This window comes from Emys orbicularis, chromosome 1 (genome assembly GCF_028017835.1).
Source record: "Emys orbicularis isolate rEmyOrb1 chromosome 1, rEmyOrb1.hap1, whole genome shotgun sequence".
Lineage (NCBI taxonomy): Eukaryota > Metazoa > Chordata > Testudines > Emydidae > Emys > Emys orbicularis.
The window spans coordinates 128,327,201-128,354,727 of NC_088683.1; the positions used below are offsets into that span (position 1 = coordinate 128,327,201).

General features: G+C 40.1%; 1 protein-coding gene across 1 annotated transcript; it reads left to right on the forward strand.

Moving 5' to 3' along the window:
• Window positions 1–27,111, forward strand: SSPN (sarcospan). Its single transcript, XM_065397401.1, has 3 exons — window positions 1–315; window positions 22,780–22,866; window positions 26,746–27,111. Exons 1-3 carry the CDS (start codon window positions 1–3, stop codon window positions 27,109–27,111), a joined length of 768 nt encoding a protein of 255 aa, XP_065253473.1.
• The last annotated feature ends 416 nt before the right edge of the window (window positions 27,112–27,527 follow it).

Sequence of the window (27,527 nt, forward strand, 5' to 3'; positions counted from 1 at the left end):
ATGAGAAAAGAGGAGAAGAAACCTCAGAACAACACGTCCCTTAAAAACCAGAACCAGGCAGGGAAGGCACCTGAAGGGGAGAAAAGCACCGATCCAGCCAAGCAGCAGGAGCCAGCAATGAAGAAGAAAGCCAAGGGGGATCCCAAAACGGGCCAGGAGGAGGAATCCCACACTTGTTGTGGCTGCCGTTTCCCGCTGCTGGTTGCTTTGTTGCAGCTGGTGTTAGGCATCTCTATAACAGTGCTGGGCTTCATTATGGCAGGCATCAGCTCTTCTTTACTAGTCAGAGACACTCCATATTGGGCTGGGATAATTGTAAGCATAAAGTCTGTTTCTACATAAAGTGCATTTGCCAACATTAATGCAATCTGCATGATGCTACACTTAAGACTAACCAACTGCATGTCCTACACCATATATGAGCTAAACTAACTATAAATATTCCTGCAATTATATGTCTAATTTACTTTCCCAAGGAAACTGCTGTTGCAGTATAATATAATCCTTCATATTCTTCCCCAAAACACCCCAAAACCTTGAATAAAATACAGGGTTGTTGTGCACCAGATGTATATTATGTTACCTATTAACCTGTTTGCTATTAAATGATGGTTAGTAATGCTGAAAAAAATGTTTACTATTTATGTTGATATCCCCCCCCAAAAAAACTAGTCAGGTTTAAGAGGGTGAAAGTATAATTATAAACCTCTAATTCAATGTATTTATAATAGTGTCAGAAAAGAACTGGCTGTTCTTTTAGCTTCCACACTGTGATGAGTTAAAAAAAGACTGTAACTTAACCCCTTTCGTTCCCCCCACCACCACATCCCAAATTCTTTCCCATAAAACACACCACATGTGGCTCTTGGGACTAAAGGGTTACTATGAAATGCAAAACAAGTAAGTCTGTAAAGTCTGAAGGGTGTGGCACAAGCCAGCTAAAGCAAGGAAATTCAAAGTTCCGAGTGACAGGCTAGCCTTGTCTAATGCAGTTCTGGCACAAAAAACACAGTGGCAGGAGTGAAGGGTGGGGTCCCTGATAAGTCTATTATGATCATGCACATACACGCAATCAGCTTAGAAATATAGCCCAAATCCTGAGCACAGGATGCTCCTGTAGATGTCACTAGGAGCTGGGGGCACTCAGCAGCTCTCAGGATTTGGCCTTGTTTTATTTAATAATTTTTAGAGAGACAGTACATGTGGCTATGGTAACATTTCTGTGTTGGGGTGTATATTATATATGTTTTGCTATGCCTATTATTTCCCCCCCAAAGGACCATATTTCAAGTAGATGTATTCTTATGTGTTTGTACTAATTCTGAGCATTATTAAACCAATAGACCATAAAATCTTCCACCAAGTAAATACATATTTAGGCACTTTAACAAAGAAAAGATTCTTGATGCAGTAGACCAGTGTATCGTGTACCACATAAACATAAATCCTTATGATTTGAGGCTTATTTGACCTGAATTGTTATGGTTTATTGTATTAATCCAGCTGCTGCACAGAACAATTACATCTTTGTGTTAGAGATAATTTGATAAGGATTGCTGAGACCTAAAAGTCAAAGGCCCAATCCTGAAAAAGTTGGAATGATCAGGACCTTAGTTTCTAAACAGATAATGGGTCCTTTTAATTAGCGCTTTCCCCTTTCTTTCTCTTCTTCCAAAATATAGATCTAAAAGTTCAGTTATGTCTTGCAGGGTGCAATACTATCCTCACTGACAGAAGAGAAATTTCCAATAGGACTTGCTCCATTACAAGGGGAGGGTGGAAGGGGAACAACAAACTAGGGCATGCAACATTTCCACTTAATTTTTTTAAGTTAACATGTCCTAAAGTTTCTGCAAACACTGATGGTCAAATTCTCTTCTCAGATCCACACTATGGATCTCCCAAATTTTGAATAACCTCTTCATTAGAAGGACAGATAAACACCCACAAAGATTCAGGGCTTGATCTCCAGCTGGAGTAAATTGGCAATGCTCCATTGAAGTCAGTGAGGGCATGCAAGTTTACAGCTGCTGAGCATGCTCCTTGATTTTCCTGTATGCAGCCAACATTTAAAAAAAAAAGTGTAGACCCAAGAATCAGCACATAAAGCTGTGCTACCCTTCCAGAGGGAGTCCCCAGCCAGGCCAATGGTCACTGAGGTTTTGTGACCAACCCGTAATTCAGGTAATATTTGCCACGATTTATGAACTGTTTGCAGGAATTTGGACTGACATTTGGATGGGTGTGGGCTGGGTATAAATAATGCAAAGCTCAGTTGTTTTGCATGGCTTCAACCTGAAGCCAGGCAAAAATTGGTAGGTTTACACTTTGAGTTAACCTAAAATTTCAAAGCAAAACTCAAGTCTGAACTAAAACTGTTGGGTTTTGCACACATCAACCCGTATGACCTTGTGATGGCAGAGCTCCCACAGACCCTGGGAACACAAGATTTTGGCTACATAATTCTTAGGATCTCTTTGCTTTGAGCTTTACAATCATTTAACCTTTCCAGCTACATTGAAGACCTAAAGATACTAAAGTAATGGGTGCCAATTTAAGAATCTAGCTCGAGTAATAAATAATAATGTGTTGGCTAGACTTGCATCTCTCAGTCTGTGGGTTGTTCCACCATGTTTGGTTACCAGCAGGTTTTGGTGTAGGCACATTCCTTACCAGCACAATTACATGTGCCACTGATTGGGTTTCTGCTCACACTGCCTGGTCTTGGAGTTGAATGGTGTGGTGACCATGAGAATGTTCTTTCTGATACATGTGTTTCAGGGAGAGTGAGAAGTGGAGAGACAAGTGTCTGAGAGCTACTGAGAAAACACACACACCAAATGTGGGGGAGGAAAGATACACATGTTTTCCATTCCCAGCAGCCAGGCTCAGGTGGAGTGGGGTGGGGAATGGCACTGGAAGAGAGAGGTGAGATTGAGAAGTTGGATCTGTAATTCTCAGCAGCCAGGAAAGATGATGTTTAAGTGGAGTTCAAGTGATGTCAGGAGTGGTGTGGGAGCTGATGCAAAGGATTTCAAGATATTGGTTCATGAGAGTTTAAAAAATAAAGAGGTAGCTGAGAAGTTGTGCCATTATTTGTTTATATATGGTTGCACTGTGACAGATATGCATGCTGCTTGTTGGGACACTGGCTGGGAAAGGTTGAGAACCCGTGAGCCAGAGCGAAGTTTGTCAGTGTAGCTCCCAGGGCCTTTGCCGGTGGTCTGTAGGACAGAATATCCTGAGAACTATGCACTGGAGCAGTTGGAGATCCATTGTGTTAGAACGCCCTGCGTGCAGATATCCTGCTCACAGTCTTTTTGGTTGGTATTAGGCCAGTGTAGAGATTGGAGATCACGCATATGGGCATGGGATGGAGTGTGTCTCGCTCATAAAACAAATATACTCCTATTCTGTAGCAGAAAGTGCATCTTTCTGGAACTCCTTTATTAACGCAGAAATGAGCAACATTGCCTTTCTTGGCAGCACAGCAGAACGGAAAGTGGTGGTGTAAAATATCAATGTGTGCTTGTTTTAGTAACATCCCACTCAAGTGTTCTTTTCAAAGGATTTGATTAGTGTTCAGATTCACCAGCTGTTTAAGAACTGTAAAATATATTATCAAGACTCTTTTAATGAAGTTAAAGACAGTGGGCTAAATTCACCCCCTGTGTAACTCCATCAGAATTACACCCGGAATGAATGTAACCCCCTAGCTGTTGTTGAAGTATGACAGAAAAATGAAGGAAAACTCCTAATGTGTTAAATAGATCCTGACTGATTTTTTGCTTTATTAGTGGCAAAAGTATTTTCAGTTATGAACAGTGTGTCAAAGTGCTTTAGTCCATTAGCATGAATGAAAGGGAACTTGTCTAGTGAAGCAACTAGAGCAAAATGTTCCCAGTGAAAACCAAACCAGGCAAAACTAGTGTGGATTCAGGTTTCATTACAAATTCAAAACTTGGCCTTGGTTTGTTGTGATAAGACTCCAGAAATCTGTTGAATAAACTTGGGCTGTTTTTTGGTTCTGCGGCTACTGTGACATTCCCCCCCCATAGGCAATCAGTGTGGACGGAATCTGGGACCCATAACACTAAAAGCACAGGCTTCTACTGCTGAGCAAAACAAGTAACACTATGGATTAGTAGCAATAGTAGGCTCTTACCTTCTGTGTGGACTAGCTGCTAGAGAGGGAAGTGATGCACTTAGCCGCATCACACTAAAACTATTTCAACATGAAACCAGGTGAAACTTAGCAGTTTCAGCTGAGTTTCATTTGAAATACAATGGATGCTATTTAGAAACCAAAGGAAATGTTAATGGGCAGAAACCACTGAGCTTAATGTAGTTCTAGGCACTATTGGGCTCTGTGCCCAGAGAGCAAAAGCAGAGTTACCAGTCTCAATGACCTATTCCCTTTAAAACCAGAATGTACCTGTTGTATCGCTAGAGCCAGGTAAATCAATTCAGATAAAACAGGAGGTGACTGAAACCTCTGTTCAGAGCTTGGCTCTAACTCAAGCTGAACCCCTTTTTATGCAATTTTGAAAATATTCAGATAAACGTTCTGCCATTGGAAGCAGGGCTCTCGAAGAGAAATGGCACTGAGCCAGGAGTGCTGAATCCTTTGCTAGGTTCTGCCCTGATGTGCTATATTACTTTAGGCAAGTCACTTAGGCCCAGATCCTCAAATGTATATAGGCCTCTAACTCCTATTGAAATCAATGTGAATTAGGCATCTAAATACCTCTGAGGCTCTCGGCCTTAACTTCTCTGTTCTCTCCGCTATAAAATGGGAATTATAATTCTCCATCCATCTTTTTGCTTTGATGAAAAAGCACTATAGAAGCACTATGTATTCTTGTTGTTGTTAATTTTCATTTCCTTGTGGCCTCTCCACACCCAGATCCCAGTCAGTACTAGAAGCACAAATAGTGAATTTCTTCATGAAAGTCTATTCTCACAGTATTTCCGCCATAACCGGAAGTAGGAAGTATCAGAAATTTCACAGAACAAGCAAGCCTGTTCCCCTGAGATGTTCAATCCAGTTAAGATATTTCTCCAAACCTCATTGGAACTATCTGGAGTCAGGGATGCTTATCAGAGCTGTCCAACAGTTTTTGAGGTGTCCCCATTTTAAAAAGAGAATTAAAAAGCCTATTTAATTATTTGGGTTTTTTAGGACACTTGAAAATCCCAGATACCTAACTACTTCCCAGACTACAGTTCTAGATGAATCTGTTTATACACTTTTATCGTGTATTATGGTTCAATATTAAGATCTACTTTACAGTGGTCCATAAAAGAAAATAGAACAGCTCTTTTCAGCTTCTGCTCTGAAAAACCTGATTTGGCTCTTGTTTATAGTTCCAGTTAATCTGTTTGGACACAGGAGAATTGTCATTAACATTGTTTTTGTTTCTAGCTTGTTAAAGCTCTTGGAATCAAGTCTCCTCTCATTCACACTGGTGTGAATCAGGACTGAATCCACTGGAGTAAATGGAGTTATGCCAGAGTAAAACTGGAGAAGGGTCAGGTCCATTGAGATTCCCAAGCACACTTTCTCATGTGCAGCAGATCTTAAAAGAACTGTAGTCTCATTAGTTCTCAAAACCTCATATTAGCTGGCCTTGCCCATCTCCAGATGCTCTAGAGGAGAGAGAAAACTGTGGAATTCACAAAAAAATAAAAACCCTCTTCAGGACACACAAGAAACAGTATGTGTGTTCTGGATGTAAAGCATAAAACCTTCTCCTCTTACTCACTTATGACCTTTTTTTAAAGTACTCAGCACTTTCAACTGGGGGGGGGGGGAGATTTATTTTTCCCCCAAAGGGTTGAACTCCCATCTAGGCATTTCGATAAAGATCAGATTTTCAAAAGTGCTCAGTGTCCTGAAGCTCCCATTGTGATTCTTAATGGGAAATATTTTAAGAGCTCAGAACCCAATGAGTTGATCTCTATTGAAAACCTGGCGACTTATTTTGGCCCCATGTGAGAGCTGAACACTTCTTAAAGACTGGCTCTTAGGCATAAATTCCTTCCTTTCCTTCCCATCTCTGACCTCCAAGTCCACCCTCTCCTCCACCCTATTCTATGAAAGTGAGGCCTATTCATCTTTAGCCTCTCAAACCCAGATTCTCCTGCCCCTGCCTCTTTATTCTTTCATCTCCTCCCCTCCCTTATCTTTAACTTCTTTCTCTGCTCTGCTGACAAATGCACTCTTGTTGGCTGAAAATACTTACCATTGACAACACTCTTAAGCTGCTACCCTTTCTCCCCCATTCTTTTTTTCCTTCAAGATGGTTGACCTTTGACCTTAAACTACCTAGACCAGTCGTTCTTAACCTTTTCCATGGTCTTGTTCCACACCAGGACATTTCCCTCCCCCCCCCCCCCCCATCATCCCAGAACTCCACCTCCTTCCCAGAATCTCCCTCATGTTTAGCAATATGGTGGCCATTGGCTTATTGATTCCTGTTCATAGCAGCCTGTGGGGGGTCTGGCTTCCATCATCTGAGCTCTATTGATTTTAGGTTGAGGGCTAGTGGAGCAAGACTGATGCAAGTTTTTATGGTGCAAAAGCTAGACAGAGTTTTAATTGCAACATTCTATGAATGTTATCCATCCTCATTTTTTATAGTGCCAGAAATGTATATGGCACTTTATAAAACCTTCAATAGAATGAGACATGTTCTTTGCCTCAGGCAGTTCACAGTCTAGGAAAGACAAAACAAATAAAGACACATCAAAGCATGTGGCAAACAGCTCAGTAAAGGAGGAGTGTGGAAACTGGTTTTGAGATAGGATTTTTGGGAAAGAGAGAGAAGGCACCTTATGGAGAAGAATCAGAGGGCTGTGCAAGTCAAACTGGCCAATTATTGGGTTGGCTGAGGAGCTGGCCCCAGTCCCATTTATGAAAAGACTTTTAAAAAATATCTCCCAGCACTGCATATCCCTCTAAGACTCTGATAATTGGGATGTTTAATTTAATTTAAGTGGTTAAAGCAGGTGACTCTGACTTTGGACTTGGGATTTTATTCTTGCCTCTGTCATTGATGCTTTCATTGGCCATTCATTGCCAAACTTAGCTGCCTAAATCAATATTTAAGCAACAAAATGGGTGTCCTGATTTGCAAAGGGGCTGAGCACCTGCTGGGCTCAATAGGAATTGAGGTGCTCTGCACCTCTGAAAATCAGGCCACTAACCCTTAATCTCTCCGTCTTCAGATTCTTAAAGTTCAATCCTCAGGTGTCCCAAAGAGGACCATGATTCACCTTTGAGCTGGAGGACATAGAGGTGGATGTAGAGTAGTGTCTGTTCCTTGACCCTTTCTAAGGTCACTGCACCACTCCAGCACCCACAGTGCCCAGTGAATGCCGTGCAGCTCTAAGGTCAACTTGTGCTTCTGGTATAGTGCAAAGTTTCTTTACAAAGGGGATGAGGAACAGACCCTCCAGCTTAAAAATTGGTACAATGATACGTATTGAACTCGCAGGGGTGTTTTGTGGCTTAATTGTTGGTAAAGTGCTTTGAGATCTTTGGGCAAAAGGGGTCATAAAAGTATAAAAAATTATTGTACTGGAGTGTGCCAGTGAAAAGGATTTTACTATGCTATAAAGCAATGTAAGTTACAAAATGGCCCTAAAATTGTCATGTTGATTCGTTGAGGCTAGCTAGACAGGTGATGTTAATTGTTCTGCTGTAGTATAGACTGGACAGGGCGTACTGCAACTTAAACTGATCATATAAAGTGAATAATTTCCACCATTCCTCTTATTTAAACTATTTATATCTAAATCATACATTACACCCTTAACAGCTCCCACAGAAGGATCATTATCTGTACAGTCTCACCAGTATAAGAAAATACAAATTCATATGAACAAACCATAGTCATCCCCTTCTGCCTTGGATTTTCCAGGCCACAACACAGGATCCTCCTCATTGCTGTGCATGAGTCATCTGCATTGGCTTCTCAGTGATGGGCCTTCCAAATTTCAGGCCACAACTTTGTCCTCCATAGAAAAGATAATAATTAAGAAGTACGAGCAGCTTGAGCAGGAAATATTTGATCTCATTCTATACCGATCTGGGGGATGTTGGGTTTAGCCATTTAAATCCACTGAAATTTCTTCCCTTCTCCAAGTATGAGAGAAGAGAGATACTTCCTTGTCAGCTCTGGACCCATGCTGGTTGTTGGGGATGGGTTGGTTGTTGCTGTGGACACCTATTCTATTAGCAGTTGTGGATGTGGCTTTCAGTCATGCTTTACCTACTGTACAACCTGGCTGGGTTTTTAACTTTCACTAGTTATTAGAGAAACCACTTTCAATCTTTAATAAAGGTGACAGTTAAAACTGGCACAGTCAAGGCAGCTAATGGATATCATAGCCATACAGGTATCCTTTTTTTTTTTTTTTTTTTTTTAATACAGGCCATCTTTAATTGGTCATGATGAACATCAAAGATTGGGGGGAGGGGGATTTGCTTCAGATAAATACCCAGAAATTTGGCTGTTTAAATTAACCTTCTCCAAATCACCTGAACCTCTGGACTGTGCAAAATGGGGCACATTTTGTGAAAGAGGCTCTTTTGGGTTTTCTAGTACTTGCTTATAGTCTGGTCTGGAAATACCTCAAGTGCTGTATTCCTCATAGTACAGTGATGGCCCGACAGTACTTACCAGCAGTTACCATGCACTGGTATCTGAGTAACCACAGCATCTGCTTGTATTGTAAATTGGAAATAGCTGCCATGTCTCAATAATAGAGCTGGGAGGGAAAGGAACATTGGGAATTTTTGGTGAAAATGTTATCCTAGTTTAAAAATTGAAATTTGACAAAAGTTTCGTTATAAAATTTGAATTGGTTTTGAGCATCTCTGCTCAGTACCTTTGTGTGGTAACTGAGTACAGTAAACAGTGACTTAGTGGTGACCACTATGTTTTGGCACTCCTGGTCCAGCTGGAAGTGAAACAGAAAATTAAGCAATCTTTGCCAAATCACCACAGAGTTTCTGATATGGGTTTTGTTTGTGCAAAAATTTCAGTTAGGTTTTTCTTTTATTCACTCTGGTTCACACATCCCTAGTATATACTTTGACAATCCTAGGTATGCTTGCCACACAGTCACAGACTTGGTGCACGTGTATCATGCCACCCCCTATTCGGTTAATTTTTTACATGGTCCTTGAGTGAGCCCCCAGTACGGTTAAAATTTATCACCTGGTGATTCAAGATAAATGTCTGCATCAACATTTATCTTCGTTGGGCAGTGTGAAAAGACACCAAGCTGCCCCTCAAAACCAGCAACCACAAAAGTCTTCTATAGCAACTCACATTTAAGTTTCTACAGACGACTTTTGTGGTTGCTGGTTTTAATAGCTACATAATGTTGTGAGCCTATACAATTGACTGTGGAAATTTAATCTTAAATTGGGAGAAATAACAACCTCATTGCTGGTTAACAGACATAATACAACAAAGATAATTACAGAAAAGTGCTCTATAATTTCAATAACTTTTTTCTAGGTGTGTGTTTTTGTTGTTGTTGTTGTTTTGAACTATACTGTAGAATTTAATAGAAAATTTATATTCCTAGCATAGGGATCTGGATGATGGTGTGGTGTTTTGTTTTTAAACTAGGGCTGTCAAATGATTTTAAAAATTAATCACGATTAATTGCAATTTTAATTGTACTGTTAAACAATAACAGAATACCATTTATTAAAATATGTTTTGGATGGGGCTACTATAAGGTGGGTGCATAACTGGCTGGATAACCGTACGCAGAGTTGTTATTAATGGTTCCCAATCCTGCTGGAAAGGCATAACGAGTGGGGTTTCGCAGGGGTCTGTTTTGGGACCGGCTCTGTTCAATATCTTCATTAACGACTTAGATATTGACATAGAAAGTACGCTTATTAAGTTTGCGGATGATACCAAACTGGGAGGGATTGCAACTGCTTTGGAGGACAGGGTCATAATTCAAAATGATCTGGACAAATTGGAGAAATGGTCTGAGTTAAACAGGATGAAGTTTAACAAAGACAAATGCAAAGTGCTCCACTTAGGAAGAAAAAATCAGTTTCACACATACAGAATGGGAAGAGACTGTCTAGGAAGGAGTACGGCAGAAAGGGATCTAGGGGTTATAGTGGACCACAAGCTAAATATGAGTCAACAGTGTGATGCTGTTGCAAAAAAAGCAAACATGATTCTGGGATGTATTAACAGGTGTGTTGTGAGCAAGACACGAGAAGTCATTCTTCCGCTCTACTCTGCTCTGGTTAGGCCTCAGCTGGAGTATTGTGTCCAGTTTTGGGCACCGCATTTCAAGAAAGATGTGGAGAAATTGGAAAGGGTCCAGAGAAGAGCAACAAGAATGATTAAAGGTCTTGAGAACATGACCTATGAAGGAAGACAGAAAGAATTGGGTTTGTTTAGTTTGGAAAAGAGAAGACTGAGAGGGGACATGATAGCAGTTTTCAGGTATCTAAAAGGGTGTCATAAGGAGGAGGGAGAAAACTTGTTCACCTTAGCCTCTAAGGATAGAACAAGAAGCAATGGGCTTAAACTGCAGCAAGGGAGGTCTAGGTTGGACATTAGGAAAAAGTTCCTAACTGTCAGGGTGGTTAAACACTGGAATAAATTGCCTAGGGAGGTTGTGGAATCTCCATCTCTGGAGATATTTAAGAGTAGGTTAGATAAATGTCTATCAGGGATGGTCTAGACAGTATTTGGTCCTGCCATGCGGGCAGGGGACTGGACTCGATGACCTCTCGAGGTCCCTTCCAGTCCTAGAATCTATGAATCTATGTTGTCTACATTTTCAAATATATTGATGTTAATTACAACACAGAGTGCAAAGCGTACTGTGATCATTTTCTATTATTTTTTATTACAAATATTTGCTCTGTAAAAAAAAGATAAAATAAATAGTATTTTTCAACTCACCTCATACAAGTACTGTAATGCAATCTTTTTGTTGTGAAAGTGCAATTTTACAAATGTAGACTTTTTTTGTTTTGTTACATAACTGCATTCAAAAACAAAAGAATGTAAAACTTTAGTGACTACAAGTTCACTCAGTCCTACTTCTTGTTTGTCTTAGCGATTGGCTGACCAAGTTTGTTTACATTTATGGGAGATAATGCTGCCCACTTCTTATTTACAATGTTACATGAAGGTGAGAACAGGCATTCGCGTGGCACTGTTGTAGCCAGTGTTGCAAGGTATTTACATGCCAGATATGCTAAACATTTGTATGCCCCTTCATGCTTCGACCACCATTCTAGAGGACAAGCGTCCATGCTGATGACAGGGTCTGCTCAATAACCATCCAAAGCAGTGCGGACTGATGCACATTCATTTTCATCATCTGAGTCAGATGCCACCAACAGAAAGTTGATTTTATTTTTTGGTGATTTGGGTTCTGTAGTTTCTGAATCAGAGTGTTTGCTCTTCTAAGACTTCTGACAGCATGTTCCACACCTCGTCCCCCTCAGATTTTGGAAGGCACTTCAGATTCTTAAATCTTGGGTTGAGTGCTGTAGCTATCTTTAGAAATCTTATATTGGTACCTTCTTTGTGTTTTGTCAAATCTGCAGTGAAAGTGTTCTTAAATCGAACAACAGACATTGGGTCGTCATCCGAGACTGCCATGGCATGAAGCTAAGTATCCCCTCTCTGATAGTGGCAAGTAACAGATACTTCAAAGAAAGATGTCCTATCTAAGATAGTGAGAGGTGACTTGTAGTGGGTAATTATGGAATAACTTGCTCAGAAGGAAAGTTTCTTCCTAACTTCATCTATTAGTGGTTGGCTTGTTCCCTGAAGCATGAGGGTTTTTATTCCTCTTTAAAAAGGTGCATTCTATTTAATATAACTCTGGATATTCTCATTATCCATAAAAATGTGTAATCCTCTTGGCCTCAGTGATATCCTGTGTCAATGAGTTCCACAGGTTACAAATGTGTTGCTTTTCACTCTGTTTGCTCTTTTGATTACAAGGGTTATTTTCTAATTCCTGCTAACCAGACCATATAATAAAGCAGATGAGTAAAATTAGTCACCTGCATAAGTGTTTCCAGATATGTCTTGGGTTAGGGCCCAATATGCTCATTTGAACCAGATTTTCCTCTTTCTCAATCTCTTTTCAGACCTTTTCAGCTCTCCTGCCTCTCCCAAATCAGCACCATATGTTTTCCAAAATCTGTAGGAAATTCTTGGAAGGCAAATATACATCATTTGACTGAGAGGCCTACCTGTTTTTAGGGCCACATTTTGGCTGAAATTGCAGCAGCAACAACAACAACAAAACCCCCTCATAATGTACTAGGCAGAAAAAAGAGCAGATTAGCACAATCCATGGTTTGGACAGCTGTAGGAATAAAGCAAACCACGTTAATATATCAGTGTGACAATAACTAATGCAAACCACAACTGCAATTTATTTCTGACATGTTCATATTTCCCCCAATTAGGTATATTACATCAACATCTTCATCATTACCAGACTGTATTCTGCTATCTATCTATTCTCCATCTTTGTGTTGAGACCTTGTGTGATTAAAGTATGAGAAAGTTACAAGCAACTTAAAATAAGGGTGATTGGATAGGGAGGGCAAATCTGTGGGCCTTACTTGGGAAAAACACCAATGAGTTCCATGGGAATTCGGTCAAAATAAAATCCTCTGGATTTGGCCCATAAGGAATAAGTGGATTGTGCATTAATTTTTTTTTTTTTTTTTTTTTTTTTGCTTTTGCAGACCATATTTTTCTCACCCTTCATTGCCATGGTTAGTTCAATGAGTGTAATAGGTCTGAGGGATGACAATTAGTCATGTAAAGCAGGAGGATGTTTGTGCTTCTGCTGCCGCCAGTCTGGCTATGCTTTTTGGAAAACAATCAACCTTTGTCCTTTGAAGACAGGTGTGGATGTTCAGCATGTGCCTTTATTTTGGCAGTGAGAAATGAAGTTGGTGTTGCTGGCTTTTTGCTGCGGCAGGTTGGAGGAAAGACTACTCTTTCACTGCTTTCGTTCCACTTTTTAGATGACTAAGCTACGTAAAGAGTGGCATCTTGCATACTTTGATGGAATCTACTCTGCATACGTAAAGTGGGTATTCGTAGTTTGTCAGTCACCATAGTATTATTATCACTACTTAATATTTGTTTTGTGGTATTGCCTGGAGTTCCCAATCAGGGACAAGTTCTCCAGTGCTAGGCACTGGGCACAATGAAAAGACAGTTTCTGTCCCAAATATCTTACAAGCGATGGGCTATCCTGGAAAGGAATCATTGCAAGTCTAGTCCTAAGTAATTGTATTTAGGTTCCAGTATAGGGGCTGGTTCTGTTCCCATTGAAATCAACAAGAATTAAGTTGTTCACTTCAATGGCGACAGGATCTATCCCTGTTTTCGGTAAACAGACAATTTCAATAACCATTCTAATAGTAGTTTTGTTTTAAAACTTTGATTAAAAACACAATAAAAACAATTAAAATGGATCCATTTAGAAACCTGCTAGATGAAAAGAATGTTGACATTTTCCACAAATAATTTTTTTTAAAATTTTTCAATCAGCTCTAGTAAATATTTATTTTCAGTGGTGTGTGAAATGTTTTGGTATGTCAGAGGATGTAGTAACCAAAATTAAACCTGTAACCTTTGTAAGTACATCTGTATCGCATCCAGGTATTTTTCTAGGCAGTACTTTTTGAAATTTAAACTCCTTCTGTTTTAAATTTTAAATTCCTTTCATGCAGCTATCTGTTCAACGAGGGGTGTGTTAGGTCACACGGAAAATTCTGAAATAGGAACTTGAAATAAACTCGGACTGAAATTTGCACGGGGTTGAAGTGCTTATTCCTAGTTAGTCAGATAATTAGATCAGCTCTTATAACTCCTAAATGCTATTCCATAATTCTTACGGAATCTGTTTTATTTGTGTAACAAATGCATATTGATTGATGATAACCCAGTGCTAAGGCTAGTGCATCTTGCATTTTATATTTAGTCAATAAGGCATGGGAAGTCTGTTTCATGCTGGGATATTGCAATGGCTATTGAACCTTAGAATGTCGGATTTCCTTATGCTATTTTATAATCAACATTGGCAGCATCCATAACACACCCCTGCTAGAACATAGTCACTTAAGGAGTCTTTAAGAATATTTACCAAAAGATGTTTATTCTATTGCACTTCATCGGCATAATTCAAAACTGATCTTTTAATAACACACAAAGAGAAACATGTAAATGGTTTTCTCTCTAACTGTTCTGTACTCAAGTTTGCTTCAAAGAGACCGTCTACCTTTTCAAAACTTAAATGTAAACTAGATATTTGTAGTAATCCCCAATAATCTAAGATTTGGGCAGGAGTTATTCTGTTTACCAATCAACATCAGGTCCTTGCCAGCTCCCTCTTCTTCATATCTTTGGTTAACAGAAATAATGTACTATTGTTGTTAAAAAAAAAATAATAATAATACTTAAGCCTTCTAAAATATCCTGTTCAAACCTTGCCTGAATCCTGACTTGATTTAATCCTTTATAAATGCCCATTAACTGTGCTCTCCAACTATCCTTTAGTATATTATTTAGATCCCAGAGGAATCCTACAAAGTGTATGCAGGACAGAAATTCTTTTGAATGATACTTCTTCGTATTGAAAGATTTCTGAAGATGGGCCAGATCCTGCTGCTGTTCAAGTCAGTAGGTGTTTTGCCACTGACCTAATGGGATTTGGATGAGTTCCTATTTCTTTAGGACTTGATTTACTGTAAAAGAATCCTAATTTATCATAGATATCATGTTAAACAGAACCAGAGCCTCGTTCTGCTCTCAGTTGCACTAGTTTCAAACTGATGTAATCCTATTGGCTTGTACTAAGCGGTGTCAAATTTACACTCGCATAAGTGAGCGCAGATCAGGACCATTGTGCCAAGAAAGGTTCTTCGCCCCCCCCCCCCCCCCCCGACAACCCTGTTAATTATTGCTGTCAGCAATAAAAAGAAAACAAATAAATTGGAGACTGTGTGCAAGTCATAGGACCAGAACATAAATACGCATGACATGCAAAGGAGTAAATAACACTGATGCTTTCTTTAGAAATGTTCTCAGGCAATACTACTTAACCATGTCTTACAGAAATGACATGAAATACAACTTTACGGGTAAGTCTGCTACTTCACACACGTTCTGGAGGGACACCGCTGTGTGTTCAGAGATACTGTCCTCCTAAAGGGAAATTGATGGAAGAACAGTTGGTAGTATTTGTTTTCCCATTAAAGCATAAACAGGAATGTTTTCATTCAAGACCATTTTACAAATTTTTGGATTTGTATTTTTTTCCAATTCAGATGACCCCCTGCAGTGCTGGGAACTCAAACACAATAGCATTGTGATAGTGTGTGGAAAATCAGGTTGTGAAACTACTAACGGAAGTCCGGCTCCACAGCTGGTGTAGGCCAATGCAGTTCCAGTAACTTTCCTGGAGTGATGCCAACTTACATGAGCTGAGGATCTGGTCCAGAAGAAGCAAAACCCACCAGTCTAGTTTCACTGGGAAAGCAGAGAGAATTCCCCCCAAAATAAACACGTAGGATTAAAGAGAAACAAGTACCTTAGAGCCAAATCGTGTTCCCATTATAGTCAATGCAGGTTTTCCCATTGATTTTAGTGGGGGGGAGGAGTAATGGTCCTGGTCTTGTATACCATCCATCCTACGGTCATACAGACCTGATGTAATATCATCCAAGGGGCTCTGGCTGTCTCACTGCTTGCTCACCAGTGAGCTTGGCTTCTCTTCTCTTCCCCCGCCCCATATCATTCTTGATCAAAACAAACAAAAACAAGGATACATAAAGAACTTGCAGTAGGCCCCACCAAACCAAATGAGACTTTGAATGAGAAGATTAAAGGAAGTCACAAGATGGGATCACAGATTCACATCTGACAAGGGCTAACCTAAGACGTGGGAATTTCATAAACAAACATAGAACACTTCCATTCAAAGGTTTCAGAATCAGATTATTTTAAACATTTATTTAGAAATTAGGAGAAAAACTTGACCAGTTGAAATCATTCAGTCTGTTGGGACCTGATCCAAAGCCCATGGAAATCCATTAAAAGAATCCCATTTAGTTCAATAGACCTTGGGTCAGGCTCTTAAAAATATAATTACAGAAGATGTAGGTTCTCTAGAACTAAAAGGTGAGTTACTACAATTGAGATCATACTGAGTGTGTGAGATGCTGCAGATATTACTTTTGGAGGACTTGTTTTGTTTTTAATTTAACAAACAAAAATGTTAATCCCACGGTTATGGGTGACCACTCCGTCTTCTGTGCCTAGGCCCAAAATCGTGGGATTTGAATGTTGGCATGCCAAAGAATGCCATTGTATTCTTCTTGAGCACAGAGGCTGCAACGAACATCAGAGGTAAAAGGGTTAACTTTGGGACATCAAAACTTCAAAAAGCATGTACCAAGAACACGCGGCAGCATTGGGAGTACATTTTTCATGGTGTGTTTAGCCTGTTAGGCAGCAGTAAAGTTTTTAAAAATGTCTTATCTTTCCCCCGCTTTCATTTACTGATATGATGAAAGTGTGAGTATTGTGGTTCTCAACCAGGGGTACGTGTATCCCTGGGGGTTCTTAGAGGTCTTCCAGGCGGTACATCAGCTCATTTAGATATTTGCCTAGTTCTACAACAGGCGATATAAAAAGCACTAGCGAAGTCAGTACAAACTAAAATTTCATACAGACAATGACTTGTTTATACTGCTCTATATACTATACACTGAAATGTAAGTATAATATTTATATTCCAATTGACTTATTTTATAATTATATGGTAAAAATGAGAAAGTCAGCAATTTTTCAGTAATAGTGTGCTGGGACACTTTGTATTTATATGTCTGTTTTTTTGTTTTTGTTTTTTGTTTTTGTTTTATATAAGTAAGTGGTTTTTAGGTGAAGTGAAAACTGGGGGTACGCAAGACAAATCGGACTCTTGAAAGGGGCACAGTAGTCTGGAAAGTCTGAGAGCCACTGCTATAGGTTCTATAGCGTACAAGCTGGAGGTCCATGGAGAGCTGGTCACATGGTTCTAGCTTTGGATCCTGCAGGATTAGGGTTAGGTGAGCTTTCTGGTGAGGTGCTAAGTTCTCTCACTGAAGTAACACTGAAGTTGAGGATTTTAATCACCTCACAGGAATGCTGAATAACTCGTAGGGCTGAGCCCACCCTGAAGAGCAAAAGCAGACAGTGTAATTAATTCCATTTAAAAAAAAGAATACTTGTTGCACTAGATTCTGAGTTCAGAGCAGGTACAGTCCTTTGTAAATGACTGAAAAGTGCCTAGCATGTAGTAAGTGCTACTGCAAATAAATAATACTGCTAATAAAGACCGTGACAGTACATAAATACTTTCCTATTACTGTTCTGCATAAGCAATTACTGTCATTGCCACTGGGCTGAAATGCAATCACAAACAGATAGAGATGTGCTGTTTGTTAAGATGTAGTTTGCAGTATGAAAAGTTTGAAAGCCTCTGCTCTAACCCATGCTATTCAGGCATACAGGAAATGTTGCCGACTACTGTTAAACTCTGCAGCCTTTGCTAATGACATAAAAAAACCAGCCGACGTCTTGTAACATAGAGGATAGGTGGTATTTAGATTCAGGATCCTATCCCTACAAGCCTAAACCATCCTTTTTGAGAGATGACAGTGGTTACTTATGATATAAATAGAAACTCACCCTGAGATCACTGATCAAATTCTATCCGCACTTGGGGCCCACTGAAATCAGTTGGAATTGCAGGTGGTCAACACATCTCAGGATCTGGCCTGCAAATATTGTCCAAGATACTTAAAATTAGTTTTCTCCTGTATTGTTAGAAACCTAAACACAACACAATGGCTCATGCAGGAGAAACAGAAAATAAAATGCTATCACAAATCAGAGGGGAGGATTAGAGGTTACACCTCTACCCCGATATAATGCTGTCCTCGGGATCCAAAAAATCTAACTGCGTTATATTGAACTTGCTTTGATCCGCCGGAGCGTGCAGCCCCACCCCTCCGGAGTGCTCCTTTACCGTGTTATATCCGAATTCATGTTATATTGGGCCGCGTTATATCTGGGTAGAGGTGTATTTACATGCAAAGCAACACTGACTTAAATAAAGTTAGTTAAAGTGGTGCAAACTAAAGAATTGTCATGTTCATGTCAAGGTGGTTTTTGAGGATGAGGTCTCACTCCCTAGGAAATGCCTCATGTGGCCAGTGTGGTATATTTGCCTTCTCATGGTGGAGATGTTTTCAACTGAAGACTTGGGTTGAAAGGCTGGTGTCTGGCGCCTTATAACTAGGTTGTGCCAAACAGATGGAGCTCATTAGCTGTAGTAGGCATTCCACCTATGAGAAGGGAGTCCAATTTCAAAGTGAGAACATCAGGCCCAGCCAGCTAGTTTGTAAAAGTTGTGCCACGCACACATGCTCTATGGTCTTCATCTTCAGGGAGTATATCGGTACAATGCTAGAGCATCCCCCAGAAGTGATATGAGACAGCTCTGCTCGACAGCTGTGGAAAATGGGAAAAGATTACCATGTTCTGGGTGCATGTGGCTAAAGAAATGAGCTAAAGAACTATGTGTGGTTCTCCTGAATGTGGGAACAGTGACTGGCAAATCTAGAGAAGTTGCTGAGATCTTGAAAAGAAAGAGTGCATATTGTCTGTATACAAGAGACCAAATGGAAGGGGTTGGAATCCATGAACATCAGGAGGGTTACAACATATGGCTCAGTATCATGGCTCAATAGCAAGTAGGAATAATCAAAGCAGAAATATTACAGGATAAGGCAATGCAAAGAAAGAGTGACCGGCTAATGAACGTTAGAATGGCATTGAACAGAAAACAAATATTTCATGTTACATGCAGATACGTACAGAAATTGTACAATTGAGGGAAAAGGAGGAATTCCAGATAGCGCTGGACCAAGTGACAAATGAAGTACCACAAGCTGAGTACTTGATTATCAGAGCAGATCTCAACGGACATGTGGTAGAACACAGTGAGGGCTATGACGATTGTCACAGACGATAAGGCTTTGGAACCAGAAATGAAGTTGGTAGAAAATCTTAGAGTTAGCCAGAGCCCATGGCCTGTTTGTTGCCAATGCATGCTTTGTAAAGAAGGAGAAGCACTTAATTATGTACAAGAGCTGTTCCAATAGGTCCCAGATCAATTTCTTCCTGACAAGAGGAAGAGATCTCAAACACACGAGAGGCTGTAAAGTGATCCCAGGACAGCAGATTGGGGAGCAACATAGATTTCCTTCTAATGGACTTCTGAGTGAAAAGGTTAGTGGGGGACAAAAGACGAGTTGTGGAAGAAAGAATAAAGTGGTGGAGGCTCACCGATAGGGAAGTTAGAGATGTAAGGATGAGGTTCTACAGAGATTGGACATGACCGAACTGATGAGGCTTGGGGGAAAATGTCCAAACATATCTCAGAAAGTTCACAAGCTACCCATGGCCAGATGAAAAAAGGGAAACTTCTTGGCAAGGAGCTGTGGTGGTGGTCCAACAATGTGCAGATTTAAGTGATGGCAGAAAATAAGAATGGTGAAAGGTTCTGAGAAATACAAGCTGGTAAAGAAAATGCCAAAAACAGCAGCTGGAGAAGCTAAAGGCTAGGCATTTAAAGTGTTATACGCAGGACTACTAATGAAGGAAGGGGAAAAAAAGAATATATATAGATTAGCCAAGATCAGGCAAAGAAGAGCAGAGGACTTGGGAGCTGTGAAGTCTGTCAGAGATTAAAATGAAAGAGTGCTGGTGGAAGATAAGTACCACAACATGTAAAAACCCTTGAGGGAAGTATGCTCAAGCAACAACCTCATAAGAGCTATCCCCATGGTGGAGACTCAGACAGCGCTAATGACGATGAAAGTGGGGAAGACCGTGGGATCAGACAGTGTACCAGTTGAGGCATTTAAAGCATTAGGCCATGAGGGAATGATGGTGAACTTTTTCTGCTTAATTCTCCATCTTGGAAAAATGCCTGATGAATGGAGGAAGAGCACATTGGTCCCTATCTTCAAGCGTAAAGGAGATGTGCCAGAATGTAGTAATTACTGACTCATCAAGTTAATGAGTCACATGATGAAATGGCTGGAGAGAATCATTGAGAAAAGACATCAGGAGGAGCTGGAGCATCAAGTAATCAACAACCAATTCAGGTTTATGCCAGGAAGGTCAACGATGTATGCAAGACTTGTAGCCTGAATATGGCAGGAGAAACTCAAGGAATTGAGTGTTGTGGATTTGAAGGTTTATGACCGAGTTCCTAGGCAATTGTTATGGTGGTACCTTCTGTCACACAATCTGCCAGAGACATATGTTCAGACTATCATGGATACATACGAGGGTAGCACAACAGTAGTGAGAAGCAGCTGTGTCTACAGTAAGCCTTTCACTGTAAGGATAGGTCTACATCAAGGAACAACCTTTAGCCCATTCCTATTTGTGATTGTAATGGACCCCTTGATACAGAAGGCTAGGGGAGAGATTCCATGCACCATGCTTTTTGCCAATGATAGTTTTATGCCATGAAGATAAATACAAACTGAAAAGGGGCCTCAAACTATGGAGGGCTGCATTAGAAGACAATGGCTTATGAATCAGGTGACAAAAGACTGAATACATACATTTCAATAAGGGGGACAACAAGAAACCAATTAACTCTATATCATCTAGCTTTAAGTCTGTGCAACAATTTAAATACCTCAGTTCAGTGTTGTGTCATGATGGGAATTTGGTTGTGGATGTTAGAAGCCATCTGAAGTGCATTTTGGTATAAATGGAGGGAATTCTCTGTGATAAGAATATGCCAAGTAAACTAAAGAACAAAGTGTATAAGATCATGATTAAGCCAGCCATGATATACAGTCTGAATGTTGGCCCATGAGGAAGAGAGAAGAACAATTACTTCACACTGCCAAAATGAGTGCTCCGGTGGAATCTGGATAAGACGAGAACTGATAGGTTACACAACTGAACAGTACTAGCCATGATGCACATAGCCCCTATTGCTGAAAAGCTGAGAGAGTATCAGCTGAGATGGCTGGGTCATGTGAGACTACAGGATGTGGGATATGTTGGCCAGAGAGTACATGAGATATAGTCCCAGGACAAAGATCACAAGGAGAACCTAGAGAAAGGTTGGGTTGAGATACTGAAGGAGGGCATGAAGAAGGCTGGTTTGGAAAATACACTTGGAGACGAAGACTTGATGGGACAAGGTGACCCCCGATTGATGGCACAAGGTGAAGAAGAATAGTTTAACTTTTGCAAATCCATCTTAAATCCATCTACACTGGGCTTATATCAAATTAAGTTTACATTGATTAGGACAGGTTTTAAGCTAAGCCAAAATAAGCTTCTTTTAAACTAAAATAAGTGAGTCCAAACAAGGTTGTTGGGTTTGTTTGTTTTTTGGTTTAACCAAATTTGGTTTAAAAAAATGGAAACTGGTGAAACTCCTGTGCATAGACAAGCCCCTAAACAAAAGACTACATTCTGGTATGTCTCCTGGGAAGAGTGCTGGAAAAGGTAAGTGGAGCAGAGCAACTAGCTGAAGGTTTTTCTGAACCTTTCTGCCTGTGAAGGGCAAATAAGGCATAGTGGCCCATGGGACGTCAGGGAGCGCACTAAGCAACGGATGCTTCAAAAACAAGCTGCTTCTGCTCATCTGCACCTGCTAGTAGCAGATGTTCAAGGAGCATGGCAAGTTGGCTATGCCCCAACTTTCCTGTCTACCCCAGATATATCTGTGGAATGTCATTGGACACACTAGCTGGCCGACATGGAATTTTAGGAGTAGTAGGGGCAAAATTTTGCCTGGATCCTGTGTGTTCTCTACCTACACAGGACTATCCAGAATGCTATCCCAAAAGTTAGTATCCCTCTATCTAGTATCTGAGCACTTTCCATGTAAAACCAATAGCCAAGCCCATGGTAGGCTTGATGGAATTTCTCCCTTTTTGAGTTATAACTGTTGTGATGAGTTAAATTTTACAAATAAATAAACTGTCTAGTTTTGCTGTATTAGCTGAATGAAGTCCAAAATGTAAACAACAAGCATAAATGGAGCCATATAAACTAAGGCCAAGGTTTCAAAATCTGAGCGCCTAAAGTTAGGCCCTAAACGTTTAGCCCGCTAAATAAGAATCCTGACTTTCAAAAATGGTGAGCCAAGCAGCTTCCATTGACTCCAGTTGGAGTGGTGAGTGCCCAACACCCCTGACAACCAGGCCATTAATTTAGATGCCTTAATATGGATTGAGGGAGACTAACTTTAAGATTTCAAATTTGAAAACTTTCAGCTAAATTTTGAAGAAGACGCATGTCCCAGTAATTAGAGTTCTAGCCTTGGACTTGTGAGACCTGCTCATTCACAGACTTCCTCTGTGACCTTAAGTAAGTCACTTAGCCTATCTGTGCCTCAGTTCCCATATGTAAAATGGACATAACAGCACTGCCCTACTTCACAGGAGTGTAGTGAGGATAAACATTCCTCAGAGGGGTGTTGTAGGATTGTGAGGCACTCAGGTGCTATGAGGCCATATAAGTACCACAACGAGGTTATTACATTTTAAAACTTATTTTATTTTAAGGTACTGCTAATACAGATAGGACATTTTTGTTTGGAAAAATAAGATCTTTATCTTGACATTGTCCCTTTAAATCTACACCTTTGCAGGTCTGTGTGGTGGCCTTAGTGGGAATGGTGATGCTTTGTGTTTCATATCAGCCTGAGGAGAAGACATGTTTCCAGTTTGCCATAAAGGTACAGTATAATTTTTTTTTAATCTTGAGATATATAAAAAATCACAAGCTGCTGTACTGGATAATTTCCCCATATAAAAGAAAGCCAGATTGTGCTTGAAATTTGCAAAAATGTAACCCTTAGATTGGCAGTCTAGAAAATGCCAACAATCAAACAAATGCTTAGGAGGATTTATACTATACCCTGCATATCTGCAGTCTGTGTAAAAGAGGAATTCTAGGTCAAGATGTGCTGATAAATACTTTATTTTCAGGTAAGAGTCTATTTTTATCTGCAACATTTTGGGGAATATCAAAGACACTTGGATAAATGGGCTCAAGGGTTCAAAAACTGAGGGGGTTACTGGGTAAGGGGAAACATCAGTTATCAGGATAAGCGAGAATTCCATATTAAAGGGATTCAGATAAATAGGGATTTACCGTATCTATTTCTGACATTTTATGATTGATTTCAAGTCCCACCTAGTATGCAGTTTCCCCTCTTACCATAAAATTAGATGCTGACTGCATGTGCATGCGCAAGTTAAAAGGCTTGGGGGAAGACCCCTACTTGCCCACCCACCCACATACCAAAGCTATATAGTAAACCCATCTAAACTATGTAGCCTTTCTTCATATTGTGTCAGGTATCACAGACATTTAGTCAGTGTTCCAAGGATGAAATCCACCCCTATGCATAGGAGCAGCACAAGGACTACGCACCACTGATATCCCATTTAAGTTCTCAAAACAGCACTTGCGTGGTATTTATGGCGTCCATTGGCCTCATATTGACCCTCTGCATGAAGATGAATTTCACTCTGAGGCATGCCAATTTTTTTTTCCCAGTGGGAGTGTTGTAGCAGCTTTTCTCCAGATTACTTTTATTTCTAAGGCTCTTGTTATTGTGCTGGTGTGGAATAATAAGTGGAAAGAATTAAATGGAAAAGGAAAATGAATAAAAGTCAAGGGGAAGATTTGAAAAGACACAGGAGGCAGAGCTACCTGCACCAGATAGCTCTTACACTGGTATAAAGTGCGGCTCTGATATCCTTTAGCCCTTCTTCATGGGCTTATAGTTCAAGCTGCTCTAACTCTTAGAAAGGGCTCTCTATTAACTTCTGCAGGGTTTTGGAGTACTTTCTATGGAATCTGACTGGTTTAATCCTTAAGAGTACAGGACTTTCCCATGCAGGACACAATGCATCTTAACTGAGTTGTTGTCTATTTCCCTGACATGTAACAAAAATATAATTTTCTTATCAGTAAATATTTTAAAACCTTTCCTCCTTTGGGTTCATCATGTAGGAAAATGTATGTGACCTGCCATTCACTGTACCTAATCATGGTATGTCACTTCCCCCATTCCTTCCTTTCTCCTTCTATTTAGATAGCAATCACAGGGCCTGTATATCTCTCAAGTGGTGAAAAACATTTTTCCGGGGACAAATTCCAGCTCCTTGGCAGAACTCCCTAAGCAGTTGTATTTGCTGTTTTGGAGTTGCCTCTGGGTCTGTCATGTGATTAGCCTGCTGATGGGATCTGTGCACTCACTGCCTTGTGCTCCTTCCCAGGCAGCACTTTCTTTGGACTCACCTTTGCTATTTAGAAATGTGTTCATTTTCATCTGTTTGCGAAGGAAATTCCTCTGCAAACACCGCATGAGGATAATAGCTATTTGTCAATTGCCTAATGGCCCCATATGACTCTGTGCATCTCAGCTGATTGCTACAGGGGCTGCCTGGAGATTTTTGCATTTGAAAGGAAACCTCAGATTTCCTTCATGTATGGCATCATTTTAATTAATGTATTTATTTTGGTGCATAACATGCAAATACATGTGACCATACCAGAAGTACTGTCTAGATTATTTATTGATTTGATGCCATTTTCCATTCACTTTTTGTAGGTGTTGATATCTGCATGCAGTGCAAATCAATGCAGAATCAGAGCCGTGGTACATACAGGCTTAAAAATTAATGTAATGAGGTCATATTCTACTCTCCATTCCATTCAGTGGGGTTGCCACACATTTACATCAGGATAATCGATCAAAATTGGTTCCCTCATGAATATCAACATTAATGCAATTATCTGTTGCCAGCATGCTTTTCCCTTTAAAAATGTTTACGTCATCTTTTGAAATATTATCACATGCTCATAAATTACCATATATCTTTGTGTAGAGGCTGCCCTCAATTAATAGCTGCCCCCTTTACCATGCAGTTTTTAATAGGAGCTGTCCTCATTTTGTAAATTCACTTTTACTGTGGGCCTTTTACCATGAAAGCTTCAGGGGGAATGTAATTAAATTTAATAAAAGCCACCTTCATTTAGAAATTGCCCTAAGTTTAAGGCTGCAGGGAGAGTCATTAAACTTAATAGAAGCCATGGCTTCTAAATGAAGATCTAGATATCTTGAATTCAGTTATTTTGGGGACAGAAGGGATATATTGCTTTGATATCTCCTATAGCCCTACTATATTTTCCCCCAAACTGACACATGTAGGGGAAGATAGATCTACAGTGTGAATCAAAGACAAATATACCCAGAGAGTGGATTTTATCAAAACATACATCCCTAGAGATTCACGGCAATAAAAAATGCTTATGTATTGACAGTTTGCTTATGGTGCAGAGGTTTAATAAAAAAAAAAAAAAAAAGCCTCTTTATTTAAAATAACAAATTCCCAACCATGCCATGTTGCTGACAGATAGGTAAGAAGCCAAGAGAAATAAATGTCTCCATCCTGCTCAGCAGAACCAGAAATGATATTGGCACCATGCACAGTTATATTTGAATATATATATTCCCCAAAAGTAGTGTGAGTGCAATACAAAAATTGCCAGATCCAGAACTCAAATGTCAGGAAATTCCATACCATATAATAATCAAAGCTCCACTCCTGCAACCTGAAGTGATTGGGGCTCTGAATGATCTCACAGTGATATCAGAATTCCATCCACATGGAGCAGATTTCAGGACCAGGCCCCAAATAATTACATTTCCCTCTGGGACTAAAGAAGGACTCTATCCTTTTTATTCCATGCAAGTGGCAGCCTTAGAGAGTAATGGGAACTTAACCTCCTTCTGTGCCTTTGAAATCTTCTCTTTTACCTTCCTGGGCCAGATTTCCAAAGGGGCCTCTGTGTGAGGCACAAATTTACTCTTATAAGTTTGTGTGCCTGTTTTGTAGTAATCATTATTTTCCACATGGAACCTCAGATGAGTTCAAGCGAAGTGCCCTTGCAGTCCCCACTCAGGTTATTAGACACCTAGCTGTCCAATATGCCTGCACGAGTCTGATTCTTTTCTGTGTGCAAAACATAGCCATGAGTAGATGCATGCACAAAGTTGTTCCTGTAATTTTAAGAGACCCTTTATGTCAGTGGCATAATGACAGCACTTTTGTAAGCACCACCGCTTGCCATTAAATATTTGAGGCTAGCGCCTCAGCTGGTATAAATCGCTGGGGCTCCATTGACTTCAGCAGAGCAACACCAAGTTACCTTACCTGAATATGTGGCTGTTGCAATTCTAGTCAAAGCGGCATGAACAATACCATAAAAGTGCACCCTGCTCCATTAAGCATGCAGCTTTGTAAAAAGTTAGACTCCTTGATATTATTTTTAACAGGTCTATTCTAAAAATTATATTCCAACCCTCATATGAAGTAAGTAAAATATGCCTTTGGAGGGCTGATGTACTTGCAACTGCTTTTAGCACCCACAGGTCGGCATCAACCCAGAATTACATATTTATTGCAACTCATGAGCATGAAATGTATAAACCGTCCCTCAAATGCACACTTTCACTGGAAAAATCGGTGCATGTGTTGGTTATATGCCCCATTCTCTGTGTAGCTGGAAAAGAATGTTTTTCTTTTTTGCTTTATTTCAGCTGATGTACTTTCTACTGAGCACCCTGAGTCTGATTACCTGTGTTCTGGCAGTGGCTTTTGTTGCACATCATTATTCACAGATTACACAGTTTACCTGTGATGCCGTCCTCGACTCTTGCCAGTGCAAACTGGACACTTCAGATCCCCTCAGTAGGACCTTCGTTTACCAGGATGTATCTGACTGTACCAGTGTCACTAGCACTTTCAATCTGTATCTGCTACTGCAGATGGTTCTTAATCTGATCACAGCCATTGTGTGTTTGTTGGCATGCTTTGTGATGTGGAAACACAGATATCAGGTCTTTTTTGTGGGCGTTCGGTTACACTCATTAACTGGTACTGAAATCCAACAACAGAAAGTATAGGGGGGTGGTTTTGGTTTGTTTTATAGAGAGTGAATAACAAATGTCAGGCTATTACCACCGTAGAAACTGCAAATAGATGAGTGTTTAAAGATTTTTTTGACAAAGACGACCATTCACACATTTTTAATGAATATATTTATATTTTTCAGTCATTTGAAGAGCAATTTTTACGGCCGCTATTGCCAAGGGCACTTGTGGGAAGAGCTAGATGTATCACAAAAATTCTAAAGGTGTGGCTGTACAAATAGTCTCCAAAGAGCATCTTTAATAGGCATAGACAAAAGCAGTTTTGATAATTACTGGGATTCCTCTGCTGAGCTATATATGGTAACAAACAATGGGCCAGATTCTTGGTTGGTGTCAATCTGTCTGTTCCATTGACTTCAATGGAACTATGCTGATTTACACCAGCTGAG

What these genes read in the sequence shown, in the direction of transcription:
- SSPN (XM_065397401.1), top strand. Translation starts at nt 1, where the DNA reads ATGAGAAAAGAGGAGAAGAAACCTCAGAACAACACGTCCCTTAAAAAC. An exon ending in CATATTGGGCTGGGATAATT is followed by an intron (nt 316 to 22,779) that starts GTAAGCATAAAG and finishes ACACCTTTGCAG; the next exon opens with GTCTGTGTGGTGGCCTTAGT. An exon ending in GTTTCCAGTTTGCCATAAAG is followed by an intron (nt 22,867 to 26,745) that starts GTACAGTATAAT and finishes GCTTTATTTCAG; the next exon opens with CTGATGTACTTTCTACTGAG.